The sequence below is a fragment of the Chaetodon auriga genome, chromosome 21 (genome assembly GCF_051107435.1).
Source record: "Chaetodon auriga isolate fChaAug3 chromosome 21, fChaAug3.hap1, whole genome shotgun sequence".
Taxonomy (NCBI): Eukaryota; Metazoa; Chordata; class Actinopteri; order Chaetodontiformes; family Chaetodontidae; genus Chaetodon; species Chaetodon auriga.
The window spans coordinates 5,882,710-5,897,784 of NC_135094.1; the positions used below are offsets into that span (position 1 = coordinate 5,882,710).

Consider the following 15,075-nt stretch of genomic DNA (forward strand, 5'->3'; position numbering starts at 1 on the left):
GCCCTTCAAACACGGGAGGCAGCCCATTCCGCGCTGAGGATATCAATTATAGATAGGGGTTACCACCGCGGCTGAGGATTGCAATGTCAAGACGGCAAATAGACAGCTGTGGAGAGCTGAGGATCTTTCTATCAGATGTGTGGTGATGTGTGTTTCATGTGTGTGTGTGTGTGTGTACTCCAGCGTCCCCTGTTCACAGCATCATTTTGGTGTATTTTCATCACTTCGGCCTGCTCTCTCACTTGGATGGCGGCTGAGAGGTTCACAGGCCGCGGGAGAGCAGCGGAGCTAATAAGTAGCCGTAGCAGGGGTGACGCGACCGTAATGCCATTAATATTTAGCTTAACGGTGAACCCGCCGGCGCGGTGCGATGAGAGCCATCCATTTCCTGCGCCGTGTGAGAGTTTTGATAACAGCCAGCGCCGTACACAAAGCTCGCATCCTGACTCTGGGAGGCTTAAACCGCCAAATCAGTCGGCCCCATTCAGCTGTGAGATGTGCTCTCCAGCTTTTGAGCCCATTACCACCATCCCTGGATCCAATCAGGAATCCGGCAGCAGTATCAGTCAACGCCCGCAGCTCTGGCTCTACTGTAGGTAGCTGCTGCACAGACTCGCAGGCAGGGGTCGCGGCCTGATAGGAGGCGTTGTGCAGAACGGTACAGCTGCAGCTGATGTTGCTGGGATCTGCCAAGCTTGAAGGAAGGAACACTGAAAACTCTCACAGCATACAAACAGAAAAGACGCTGCAGCTGTGTGCTTTCTGAGCCGCACCGGCAAAGCTTTTTATCTAAGTCTTCACACGTCTTACAGCTATAAACGCCCTGTTGTGTCTCCCTATAAGAAACTCTGGTCCTGGAGAACAACTGGGGTCAGGTGTGAACACTTCCTGCCCACAGGAGGTGATGAAGAGCGACATGCAAACCAGCTGCTATACAGAAATCTCTGTTCAGAGATGTCTTGCCTTTCCTGTTTTTGCACACAAATAACTGAAATGCTGTTGAAATGTGGCTGTCTTTGTGAGTGTGCGTGTGCGTGTGTGTGTGTGTGTGTTACTCACTTGCACTAGCTGCTCCTGCGTGTCAAACTCGCGGCAGCAGTTCTCCCAGTGGCAGTTGGTCTCGTAAACCACCTCCGGCTCCTGTTTGCTCTCATCCTTGTCCCCCTCCTCCTTCACCAGGGTCATCCCATCAGGGTGGTCCTGAGGAACAACAGTGAAACAGTTCAAGAAGCACAACAATGTAGTGAAAATAATGTGAATGAAGCGACTTCATTGCAGGCGAAACATGAAAGCATAAAGGCTACATGAGCCGCCTTCCTCTCCTCAACATCACTCCATCCAAATCTGTCACAAAAGCCATTTTTTACTGGTTTACATGAAAGGTAGAGCAGAGAGAGATTTGGTTACAGGTCTCAGCCACAGTGCCCTTTTTGCTCTTTTTTTTTTTTTTGGCTGCTTGGGAGAAAAAGTGCAGAGAGCGGAAATGTGGCGCTGAAAGCCCCGCTCTGTATTTGCAGGTTGTTATAATACAGGACGGCGGCGAGTATTTGAGGAATCTAACCCCCTCTTCCTGCTGTAGGTTGCTCTATTAGCCCGGACATATTTCACTGTCACAGTTTGGTGCCTGAGCGGAGTTGGTGTGGGCTAATTCAGCAGAGCCTGGGCCTCCACCGCACACCTCAGGCTGCATCTGCTGCCGCCTGAATATTGACTCTAATAAGGCTTTTTTTTTTTGTTTTTCCTGCAGATGCAAACCCTTACTGTCATCACATTTCTTTTCCACTATTCCAGCCATTTAAAGTTTGATTAAAAAAAAAAAACAATTTCCTTCATGACTCCCAAAGATCAATGACTTGTTTCGCTTCGGAAACGGCGGCTGATAAGAACAGGGTGGGAAACTAACACCAACAAACAAACGCAGGTAAATGAATACAAACAGCAGCTGGTAAGCTTGTCTATTGTTGCCGACGCTTTGGCAGGTGACCAGCCATTATACGGGCTCCCTATTCTAGTGAAAAAATCTAAAAATAAAACCTGGCTGGTGAATTCTGGGATTTTCTAACCAGTTTACAGTGTGAGACTGAAAACATGTTTTTACATTTCTGAGACAACCCTCACCTGTACGCTTACTGCGCCCGGGCTCGGCAGCTCTTCCTCCGGTTTCATTTTGGAGCGTTTGTGGTGCATCGGGTCTCCTGTGCTGCTCACTGCAGACTCACTTGTTGGTTTGGTCTGTGGAAACAAAACATTTCATCATTCCAAGCTTCCCGTGACATGGACTCGACTGTATAGATGATTTCATTTTAGATTTTACTTTTATTTCTTCTGTTATCCTCGTTAAAAATACATGTGATGATTATAAGTCAATCAATCATTTCCTTAATCAAGCAGAAAAAAACAACTGCAGTTGCGCTATAATGACCAGGCAAGAGCTGTAACTGTACAAATGAAAAACTACGCAATTCACTGTAGCACATTAGCTCCTCTAATCACACCAATTAAAAGAAACTCATGAACCAATTCAGTGAACCAGTCACTGATCCGAAGGACGGCCTGACTTCGGCCCTGGCTTAAATTCCCTCATGGGGGAATGTGTCTGTGGTTTTCCATGGAAATGTTGATGGTTTTCACAGCAATACGTGCTGATTTGGCCTAAATGTAGCATGTAGCATGCAAACAAAGGCTAAATCTGCAGTATCCCAAAAATACCTGGATGTCGTACTGCTGAATCCCCAGTATGCACTGGACTGGTCCACAGCCACTGGTCAAGCCAACAACAGGAACCTTTTACAATTTTCGTGCACTATTTCATCACTAAATTCACCTCTGAGATTTTTTTAAGGCAAGAAATCAACTGTGTAGATTTTGAATATTGGCACTTTTGCAAAAATAGAGCAATCGAAAATGTGCTCCAACATTTTCGGAGCTGAGAAGCTGCTGTAGCAGCTGTCGTGACCCTGTCGGCCTCTGTAACATGAAACACATTTGCCCCGCTCTCTTCGCTGACTCTGTTGTGTCCCCAAAGCAATATTCTGCTTATTTGGGGGAAGGAAAAGGCAATTTTGGTGAGCCCAATTTGAACGAGGCCTCATTCGCGACAACATACATTCAAGCGATGGGAAGCAGCAGGGAGGACGGGTAATAAACATGAATATTTACTTCAAATGTGGGCCCGCACATACAGTGAGGGTTGAGGAAGGAGAGAAAAAGGCCCTTTGGATCCATCCATCCATGTCAATATTCCCTCTCTATTCCTTGTTCTCTCTCTAGTGATTAATGGAGTCAGCAGTGGGATTCTATGCTAACAAGCCCCTTGTTGTTTGCTGCAGGCACGTTCTGGGCCGCGCTCTGCCGTCTAAAAACACGAGACAACACAAGTAGGAGGAAACTCCCCTGAGAGGGGCGCGCGGAGGGGGGGTCCTGCCTGTACCATGTTAGCTCACTGCCTTTCGCTGAGATGTGGCTGGCATGCGATGCTGCTATCTATTACCTGTGATGATGAATCGCACAGGCGCCTGGCGCCGCTCTCACCTGCGAGGAGTCATTGGAGATGGCTGAACGCTCACTGGCGCTCAGCCCTGAGGGGGGGATGCCAGGTACGGGCCTCTGGGTGGCGAAGGCCGGTGACGGGTGGATGAGAGGCGGACTGTGGCCAAAGGCAGAGCCCACGATGCCCGGCTGGCGCCCAATCAGCTGTTGGTGCACGTGCAAAGCCACCGGGGTTGGAGGGTAAGCGAAGCTTAATGCTGGGCTGGAGCAGAAGAGAGAAAGGCTGAGCGGTTATATTGGGTAAAATGATCATTAAACCAAAGTATAGCTGAACTAAAACATCAGTTGCAAAGGCAATGAGGCAAAAAAAAATGGAAAAGGCAGTGAATAAACGGATTGTTCTGGATAGTTCGTCCTCCCTGAGGACAATCTGACAGGAGATGGTGTGGTAATGCTGGAACCATGGGGCTGCCGGCAAATCCCTGCCAATGAATGTTCAGCTTGTTAACACACAGTGAATTATCATGTGGTCTGTGTAAGGCAGTATGTCATTCTTCCACTGGGCAAATGATACAGATGATAAACAATCCGGAGTGTGTCGTATAGCCATGTAAATAAAGCTAAATTAATTCCCTGCTCCCGCAGCCGCCTTGTTTCCTCAGTTTATTTACCCTCAACCTGAGCTAACTTTGTTTATCCCAAAAGTCCCAGAAGCCACCAAACCTGCTCTGGGGTCTGTCTAAACGCAGGTGAACCACCAGATAAACACAGACCTGTGTGGCTCGACAGCAGCGGCGTCCATTCATCCTGAGCTCTGACGCTTCGCTCTCGCCGCGACCCATATGTCTGCTGATCTTATTACGAGCCGAGTGGAAATCAATGGGCCGAGACACATTTGGGGGCCCATCCGCTTGTCATATCACTCATCAGTCTGTTGGCTCTGGCTATTTGGGCCCTGTCACCAGGACAGTGGCTGAGCGCGCAGTGTGATTGATCAGGCTCTTCTTACAGATCGCTGATCAATGGCTGTGGGTGGGGCAATGGATCTTTCCTTTTCCCGTCTCTCTTCTTCTTCTTTTCTTCCCTTTGCTCGCCTCGGATACGGGGCGTGATGTATGTGATGTTTCCATGAGGTGTACCGGATGACTGACACGAGCCGCCGGGGAGGCAGGCTGACTGGCTGGCTGGGAGATCGTCACCCACATGGGGGTTTGACACGGACGATGCACACACACACACACACACACACACACACTCTTACTCGCTGCACCACACGCTTTCTTTCCCCGTCTTCTCTGTGTATTCTAACTACAGTCATATCATGGCGCCATCCTGCATCCTACAGGCGTGCCGTAAGAAAATTCAGCCAATCAATGATATTAGAAAATCATCTCCGCCATCATCCCCCTCAGGGAGATCCTGTTGTTTGATTTATCATTGGCACATGTTAGTCCCTGAACGACCACCTTGAGAGAAACACAATCAATCAACGCTCCTGACAGACATCCTGACAGGAAGAGAGTTTTTTTTTTTTAACTTTAAAGACAAATCCAGTGATTTTGTGTTGCATTCACAGACTCACAATAGACCCATTTTTTGAAAAACAGTCTTAAAAATCAATGCAGGAAAAGCTGCTGAACCCTGATTTTCAGTCCATATTATGACTCAAGCGCCACACTGGATCCTACATTTCCCACAATGCAACACTACAGTCTTTCATTAGACATCCCCTGCCTCCTCAAAGCTCACTTTCTGCACACTTCTGGGTTTGTAACACAAGCCAATAACATAATAATAACAGATAAAATACAGAGATAAAGAAGCAGGTAGCAGCTCTGAAGCCATGCCAGGATACTACAACATCTTACAGACTATTTATTTAATTAGCTATTCTCCTTTTCCCCTTCTTATCACCAATTGATTATTCATTTTTAAATACATGTCTTATTATTGTTATTTTCTTTCAAACATGTGTGCCCAATCTAACAGATTTCCACTCAGTAAACGCACTGAAATGACAGTAACTGCATGATATTTCTGATTTTTCGAATTACTATTATTATGTTATCCCCATTTCAATCATTGTTGTATCTGTAGCATCACTGCTGTTTTGTTGCTGCACCAATAAAGCATAAATAAATCAATAAATGAAGGCCTGGGACAGTTACCTGATGGCTCCAGCAGAAAGGTGACCGTAGGAGCCGCTGGTGGAGGAGCTGGAGCGGGAGTTGTTGAGCATGGTGACGAGAGAGTTGGGCGAGTTGCGGATCATGGTCTGCAGGTCAAAGCTGTGCTCAGAGAGGGGCGAGATGGGCAGGGGGCGCTTCCTGCTGGGCCGCGACGGCAGCCGAGGGCTCGAGAAGCGAGAGCCTGCAGGAGGAGGAGGAGGAAGAGGAGGAGGAGGAGGAGGAGGAGACGACCAGAGTGAGAAAAGAAGGAACGTGAAAGGTTAACAGGCCCTGTGATAGAGTGTAAATGAAGCCTTAGCTGCTCCCTTTTTTCATGCTTTTTTGGAGAAGAGCACCAGCTAAATTCCTCCAAATTAGTTCCAGATCAAAAAAAAAAAGAGCGTTTGCTGGTTTATACGTGCTTTCCTGTTTGACTTCATCCAAACTCTAACCTAATCTAACCCCAACAGATGACATTTTTGTCAATCATCAGACAAAGGGCTCATCTGAATGAGTGTTCAGCTGTCACTTGATGCACTGCTTGCATTTCATCCATGAGAAAACATGCCTTTTATGTTGGAGAAATGCTCTGACTGTGTATGGTAATATTTAATCAAGTCCAATTTGACTCGTTATTCAAATGCAATCAGTGTTGACTGGAAATACTAAAAGGGGGTTTGAAAAGGTAAAAGGCGGAAACGGCACAACCATTCTCTCTGCACATACAATGAGCCACGGGTAGAGATTAAAACATGACTTTTGTTGTCTTTTCACATGGAGATGTCACAAACAAGACAGGGAAAAACAGAGGGAGATGGAGGGAGGGGGAAAAAAAAGCGCTGAGGGGATGTCGCGCTTTGTGCATGAACTGACACAATGACTTTGTGACTCAAGACTTGGAAATAAAACATTTTGAGTTATTTCATAAAGGCAAACAAAACCAGCTTACGCAGCCCCGATAACCCCCCTCCATATTTACGTCCCCCTCAATCCATCCATCTCCCAAACGTAAATGCTCCATCTCTCGTTTGACACATCCAACGATTACAGAGCGCTCCATTCACATGGTAATCAGAGTGTGTGGATGTGAATGTGTGTGTGTGTGTGTGTGTGGACGCCTCTGTGGTGGCAGCGGTGGAGTTCTGGCATACGTAGGCCCGACTTTCGACTGCGGCGTGAAGCTGTATGGAGAGCAACACCCCCTTTACATTGTCATTGTATGGAAAATCTGCCTTTTTTATGTCCTGGTGACAGGGGTGTCGGTGGAGGGGGGGCACACATATGCACATACAAATCCCTGAACGCACACAATTGCTAAATACAATGTTTGTCACGTGACGCTCCTCGACATGCCTGTTTTTTTTTTTTCATTCAGCTCGAATCATACGTATAATCCTGTATATCCTCCTGGTTTGGACAAATCCAACCTCATACATGCAAAATTTGACACTTTTTTTTTAGCAACCTGAATCCACCAGAAGTGAGTTAGGAGAACTCACTTTAGGGGAATTAGGAGAGGGGGGCACAGCTGAGGAGCAGGGCCAGCATCCCACCACTGCAAAGCCTCATGGGAGTGGTGTTTATTAATGCACTGCGCAAATGATAAATCGGCCAACCGGGGAGACAGAGAGTGGAGCGTCCTGGCTCGTAGCAGGACTGTCCCTCTAATTTCCTCTTGATTTATGGACGGGGCGGCTGGTTACGCGCCGCGTCATTAATTCTTCCGGCCGGGGAGGGTTTAGACAGGCCGGACTGACGGCGCTGGAAATAAAAACTGGCTCCAAAGCTGGGGTTGAACCCTCGCCGACGGGCCTCGGGGCCACCTGAGAGGGACGCTATCGCAGGGGAGGGCTGAAGTGTGAATTTAAGACGGGCCAGAAAACTTACTTCAGGAAGGCAGTGATCCCACTTCTCAGAATTAGCGTGCTTATTGCTAATTTCCAATATAAAGATCATGTGTCACATACAACATACTGAAATTAAGAAGTGCAATCAATCACTATGTGAGCTGCGGTGTTCAAAACGTTACTAAAAGTGAATTTATTAATGAGAAAAACAGCATACAAAGAGAAGAAATGGCAAGAAAATGAAAATGAACTCATAAAGAGCACAAATACAGACGTAAGAATCGTGATCTATGAGAGCTGTGGCACTAATTAGGCAGCATGAACACAGACAATAGCCCATTAAAGCCCAAACAGGCAGGACAGGCCCATTGTTTCATTAGCACAACTCTCACTGAAGGTAATTACACTGATGTGAAACAGACTAAAATAGCCGCCGTAGCATGGTAGCCCAGATTATCAGCGAAAGCCTCTTGACGGACTCTGCTCTTTGTATGTGTTTTTTTATGAAATCCAACAAAGCTTTAAAGTGTTAATTTTTCAGCCGCTGGAACACACATTGTTGAAACATGATGAGTTATTACCAGCAATGATCACAGGCGTTTTTTAAGTGAGGAGCATCGCATCTCCACTTAAATTTGGCCCTAATTGTTTTGTTTCAGTCTATTAATCTTAAAAAGTGACACAGAAGAAAGGATTTCTCCAGTGATGAATGGTGGGACATTCCAATTCCCACTTAATAGCAATTAATTTTCTGATACCCGCACAAGTTTGGCTAGTTTTAATTAGTTTGTTCAGAGGAATAGGGGGAACTTCACCCCGGATTTCCATGAAAGCGGCGTCTGCCTGACTAAATACATTCTCATCAAAGGGAGCCGGGTGAGGCTGTCTGACCTTTCTAAGATTCAGTGTGCGTTTAATTTCCTATTTACACTTTAAAATAACTCATTAGCATAAGTCCTCTGCACACAGTCCTGCGCCCAACACATTAAGACAATAGCTCATTTAAATCATGTCAAAGTAAAGTTGCAGGTCCCTCCTCGCCGTGGTTGAGCTGCAGCTTCCTCTATATATAGTACAAGATAGGTGTATTGTGCAGGTTGAATTCCCTCTGGGGCCACCCATGATATAATGTGCAGGTATTCACTCATAATACGTTAGTTAAGGGCCGGCTGGGCTACGTGTGGTTGAAAAATCCATTTTTTTTAGATGTCTAGGCTACTAAAACTACTGGTTAAACATGATTCAGTCACTACATTTTAATGTGTAGTTAGGAAACGCAAGAAGCTGAAGTAACACTTATATGTAGCCTGCTTTTACTTTGTTAACCATATTTAGGTTTTAACGGGGACGCCTAGAAACTGGTTTATCTGCATATCAATGCTTGATGGAAAAGATGCAAGAATTCAACAAATGCACATTATCGCTGTCCTCTGAAAACCATCTATCTCCAAATTTGGTGATCATGAGGATTGCACGTTCCCTCATGGGTTAATAAATTCCTCCTACTTCTTAAGCTAAAAATAAACCATTTCAAAAACATTTGAAGTCTGAAGAAAACATCTTTTTTTATTTCTCATGAAAAGTTGACAATGTGGAGATGTGTGGTTTTCACTCCCATAGCCACAATATGCAAAAAATGGCCTTTAGAGAAAAAGAAAAAGAATATTATTATGTTCATACAACTTGGCGAGTGTGTGAAGAACTAGAAACTGAGAAAACTCCCATCCTCAGAGCTGACTCTGGATCAGTTTCGGAAAAAAAATGGCAACCCGTGTTCGGCTCTCCTCAGACACCGGCAATGAGCTCGTGTGCGTGTCATGAACTGTGCTATCAGTCGTGGGTCATGTGTGAGATGAGCGCACACTTACTGTCCATCGCCTGCAGGTATTCCATGTGCAGGGCGCTGGCGCTGCTGGCGCCCGCCGTGGCCGCCACAGAGGGGAGCAGGTCGCCCGTGTAAGGGCTACGGTGGCCCGCTAGCAGAGCCATCTGGTGGTAGTACTCGGCTGTGGCCATACCTGTGTGAGGGGCTGGAGCGGGAGAACGATCGGGTCAGCGAAGAGGAAGAGAGGAAGCCACAAGGTGAAGATAACAGATGAGGAGACGGGGAGAATGCATGGGAGGATTTTGTTTTTGGGAAAAAGAGGGCAGAGAGGGAGCGTTTGGAGAGGAGAGAGAGGAGAAAGAACAGAGGATGGAAAAAGAATTAGGTGGTGAGAAAACCACGACAGGGAGAGCACCTGCACTGCATTACAAACCTGCGTTCATTTACATTAGATGATAATCAGCTCAGCAGAACAGTAATGAGCACATTAGCAACACCATCAAGTTAAGCAAAACAGCTGCACGGGGAGCATCACCTGAAGTGGAGAGCCTCACTGGGGATTACCGGATGCTTGCTCAGAGATTACAGTGAGTGTGCATTAGTGTTTGATTGATGCATTCACGCCGAGCACAGCATAACTGATCGTCTCACAATACAATTCTTAAACAGCCTTTTCTCTCCTTCTTACTGTTCCTTGATCACTTTGGAGAGTGCACAAGTGTATATATGTGTGTGTGTGTGTGGTAAGAGTATGTGGGCTGACACATCTTCTGCCAGAGATGGTGCTTGTGTGTTGTACACATCAGGGCTGCAGTGTGCAGATATGCAACCTGCTCCTCGACTGTGCTCCCTTAAACTGCACAGGAAAACAAAAGGCCTAAATCTGCCCAGATATATCTGCATGCATAAAGATACAGCAAACGATTCTGCCTCCACTTCACTTCCTCTCTCTTTCTCGAAATGCCTCTCTTTTCCAAGTCGTTCCCTTAGTTATAGTGTTGTAAGTCCTTGAACCGTAGCCTAAAAATAAACATCTGGTGGTGGGCTTCCTTATGCAAATATTCAAAGAAAGAGAGAAGGAAAAGACTAACACTGTGGTTTTGGATGCAAATATAGAATCGGTTCAGACCCACAGAGTGCTGCAGCTCTTTTTCCCCCAATTGAGGAAATAAAGAGAAAATAAATAAAGAAACACTGTATGAGGAGATTTCCTCTTAAGGCCGGCCTGTATGCCTGCAATATGCATCCATGATTGGTTGAATGAATGTGAGAAAAAATTCTAAATTAATTCGATCTGGGTATTATGTCTTCAGTGGAAGGGGGGGAGTCTCTTAATTGTCTCCAGTGTTCCGCCTTAGCTTTGCTTTTGCATTCAACCATAATGTGGCCCATTCAGTATCCACGCACAGAAAAAGGGCTTTGCGGAATTTCTAAATCAGAAATGTTGGCATCGGAGCGCGATCCTGGGAGCAAAAAGGGAGAGTGGGGGAAGGCTGTCAGCGTGGCACCCGGCATGGAAAAGGCTGAGACCTGCCTCAGGACTTGGTGAGCCACCGGGTGCTCCTTCAGCATTACAATAGGATCAGGGGCGAGTCTACCTCTGAACCCCGCTTCACATAGAAGACAAGAGAGCGAAATTGGGAGGGATGAGCAAAAAAAAAAAAAAAAAGATGTGAAAGCAAACGTGTGGCAGCGAGAGGGTGGCACTAAATCCCACCCACTTTAAATCTCCATTAGATTCTGTTAATTAATTCATCATTATTCAAATGTACTTTTTAGTTGGAAAAAAAAAATGCATATTGAAGAAGGAGGCTCCCTGTAAGCGTGGTGATATACTAACAACACAAAAGCTGATGGGTTAATTAATCACCGGATTGATTAAAGGAGTAATTAGGTGCCTCATTCACAATTCACAGCACTATGAAGTGAAAGGGGATCATGTGGTAGGTTGGAGAAACTATTTTGATTTAAAGCAAGCTGAGACTGGTGCGCATTATGTTGCGGTAATGGAAAATTGGAGGGTTGAGAGTTTGGGCTTGAGTATATGCTTCCTGTTTGCAAAGAGCGAGTGCAGGAGAGCAGGAGAGGGGTGGAGTGAGGCCGAGACTCTCAGTCTTCACTCAGACGCAGCTTTTAACAGACCCGGATGGTCTGTTAAAAGGGATGATGGAGGTGAAGTGGAGGGTGCTCGTGCAGAGGAAAGGCCTGTGCTATCTAACCCTGTCAGAAATACACTTCAACACAAGGTGGAGAGCTAAAGTGCCGGAGGGTTGACGGCTGACGACATGAGGGCCATAACAGGTCATCAGGCCTTTCAAGACCTTTAAGGTGACTGCAGATATTTGGCAAATAAGCTCTTTAATAATCTTAAAGTGCATTACCTATTTGCTTATTAGCATGCATATTAGTAGCATACTGGCTCTTTATAAGTCATTACAAAGTGTTTAGTACTGCATGACCATGTTCTATCACTAGTACAGCATCAAGTAAGAGTTTGCCCTCAATAACCTCCTAATTACTGACTTATTGATAGCAAATAAGAAGATTACAATGTTAATAACATACATTTAATCCTTAATAACCCTTAAGAGTTTTATAATGACGAATAAAGAACCAACATGCTACATGCTAATAAGCAACTAATTAATAATGAGTAGGTGCACATTTATAAGACCATTGTGTTGATTGTTGGTGATTCTGTGATTTATTTTTGCAATTAACTGCATCATTGTTTAGTCTATAACATGTCTGAAACTAGGCGGAAATGCTACATGCTACATGCTAATTTTCCAGGCCCTGTTGTCTTCAGATTATTGCTGGTTTTGTCCAAAACCCCAAAGATACTCAGTTTTAAATAATGGACCTACTGAGCTCACATCATTCAAACACAACCAATCCTTTCACTGCACCGCACTAAGTAAATGTATTTATTACAGAGTAAGATTCCCTTAATTGTTTCTAATATTGATATTTTATAACAGTTTTTCATACTTTTTCTGGTGTCCCCTTTAATTGATTTCCCAGTTCAAATCCATTATGAGAGCTCAGGAAACAAATGCTCCCTGTAGGACGCCATAACAACCGACCCCCCGGCCCTGAACTTGAATCCGACCCTCCCTCGGTGTGCCGGTTGTAACTGTACGTGACCCTGCCGCTCACTGATTCATCCTCCAGAGGTCTCTGACATGACTCACAGATCAAAAGGATTAGCCTCCCTCCAACCTGCGCCCCCACCCACACGGATCGCGCCACACTCATAATACTCCCATCCACCCGCTCCGTCACTCAGATAACATCTCACCAACCCCTGGGTCTTAATAGAGATGGATCTAGTTGCCTCTCACCTGACCTCTTCTGATCTCAAACAGGAATTAAACTGATACAGAGAATCCAGATCCCTCCTAATAGCAATCGAACCTCACCAATCAATTCCAAATACCATTTTTAAGGGTCTGCTGAGGTTTTGTCCATTTCTGCTCCGCTGGGGATGCGTGCAGATGTGCGTGTGTGTGCGTGTCCGCGCTGTGAGTGTATATATGAATCCCGCTTTGTGCGTTGGTGTATGTTTCACTTTATTCACCATCTGCAGGGCTGAGGCCCCGGGTGGCTGACAGCACAGAGATGGAGGGGCTGCTGTGGAGTGAGCGGATGTAGTCCATGTATGGGTTGATGTAGGGGTGCGGAGGGTGAAAGGGCGACTCCGCCCCGACGGAGGGGTTCCGCTGGGGCGAGATCCGGATGAGGGAGATGTCGGAGAAAGCCGGACTGCCCGCTAGCGCAGGAGGCCTGCAGAGACACACAGAAGAAAATACAGAAGAAGAGCGTGAGTATTTTAAACAGGCTACAAACCCAAAATAATAAAGCAATCACATGCATTTTTCTAATTTTTTTTCCCAGTTTAAGGGTTTTTGGGGGGAGTTTTGGGGGTCTAAGGATAGAGGATTCATATACAGGTTGTAAAACCCCTTGAGGCAAATGTGTGATCTGTGGTATTGGTCTGTATAACTAAAACTCATTTTTGATGAAAGTTGACCCCAGTGTGAACATTCCTGCTGTAGAGTCTCATAATAAACACAGTTTCTCTCAAGAAGCAGAATTTAGTTAAAGTTAAATCACAGCATAAATCTCTGTCTGCAGTCCACTTAATAACATCTTTTGATTTGATTAAGCTCTAATGTCATCAACACTGCGCACAGAAAACATCAAAGATCCAGTTGAGCCCACAGTTTGCAGCAGGGACGTCATGCTCATTTCATTAGGCCCGACAGGCTCCCAGCGTCCAGATTCTGCTACCGTGGGTGGACTGGCTTCGAGGCCAGACAAACGGACTGTGACATTATCTCTCTCTCTGTCTCTCTCTCTCCATCTGCGAGGCAGCGAGGAGAGCGCTGCATTCCAACTGCTCCCTACGCAGACATTTCCTCAGATCAAAGGCAGCTTTCACCACTGCGTCTTAATCAGAGGGAAACGTTAGACCGAGCTCACCGCTGGCCAGCAGCAGACAAGCAACGCTACACCGCTTTGCTCCGATGGCTTCAAACTTGGCTTTGAGCTGAAACCATGTACAGAATTGCACATGACGGATACAATGTTGTACAAGATCCATCAGCGAGTCTCACGCAAGATGCGCAATCTTTTTACGAGCACCGTCGGGCGATTCGTTTTTATCAGAAACTTCTGCTGTGAATCGTCTCTGTGGTGTAGGATGGGAAATAAAGTTGAGAACAATCAGGAAAACTTCTTAGGGGCCAAGTTTGAGATGAACTAATTCGTCTCCCTTCATATAATTGGCTAGGAGGGCTTGGAAACTTCATAATGATGGCCTTCACCACAAAGGCCTTCCCCTGAGGATGTGGAGAAATCCACATATCAGCCAGACATTAACAGGCTAAGAGATTAGACTGAATTAGCCCCTCCACTTCTCTGTGGCTCCCCAGTGGACCAGTCTACTGTGACAAAAGACCCCAGGAGAAGGAGAGGATGAGCGCAGGAGGGAGGGAGAGAAAAAGTGGGGGTTTTAAAGGGAGGTGAGGAGGAGATATGGAAAAGGGTGGGAAAAGAGGGGAGGAAGGGGAAGAAAGAGCGAGACCTGGCCCAGAGTTTGTCTCACAGTGACCTTGAGCAAGGCCAGGGGAGCGGAACAGCCCAATTACGACCTCCGCCCCTTCCCCTGATCCCCTACCGGCCCCTCCACTTCACAACCCCCCTAATGAAAGAGCTCAGGCCAGGGCAAATAATGAGCACTGAGGAGCGGAAACAACACACACACTCGAGGACAGACACAGAAACACACAGACATAGGTGTGCACAGGCGTTCACACATACAAACTTTGTCTTCTGTAATGAGCCCAGAGGGGCCACGGGATGATTTTAAAGGCTTTCACTGTCTTCAAGTGTGTGACAACATGTCTCAGGGATGCTGAAGCAGGTGTATGTGAAAAAGACAACAGCACTCTCAGGAGGGGAAGTCCTGAGAGGAATCTCAGCGAAAGCCTCATTGTTGAAGTGTGCAAAGGTGACAGATTAAGAGATCCGACGTTGCAACACAATGATTGTGGAATTTTTTTCCTTTTTTTGGGGGGGGGGCCTCCATTTGATTGGTGTGTTTCTGCACGTCTCCCATCAAAAAAAAAAAAAAAAAGGTTTTACTTCCTCCACACCTTGCAAGCCATGCTGAGGGCACATCAAAACAGGTGTGTGAAAGAGTGTGTTTATGATAAGCAAGTCATGTGCACACACGCCACCA

The 15,075-nt window shown here is 46.1% G+C and overlaps 1 protein-coding gene across 1 annotated transcript in view; it reads right to left on the minus strand.

Annotated features, from left to right (window-relative positions):
- The window catches only part of gli3 (GLI family zinc finger 3), a 92,425-nt gene that overhangs the window by 12,009 nt on the left and 65,341 nt on the right, over positions 1-15,075 (minus strand). Inside the window, exons 5-10 of the mRNA XM_076761511.1 lie at positions 12,910-13,115; positions 9,373-9,534; positions 5,658-5,859; positions 3,532-3,751; positions 2,119-2,232; positions 1,060-1,200 (exon numbers count right to left, since the gene is read on the minus strand). Coding sequence (XP_076617626.1) covers positions 1,060-1,200; positions 2,119-2,232; positions 3,532-3,751; positions 5,658-5,859; positions 9,373-9,534; positions 12,910-13,115 — 1,045 coding nt within the window. The remainder of the gene's footprint in view (positions 1-1,059; positions 1,201-2,118; positions 2,233-3,531; positions 3,752-5,657; positions 5,860-9,372; positions 9,535-12,909; positions 13,116-15,075) is intronic.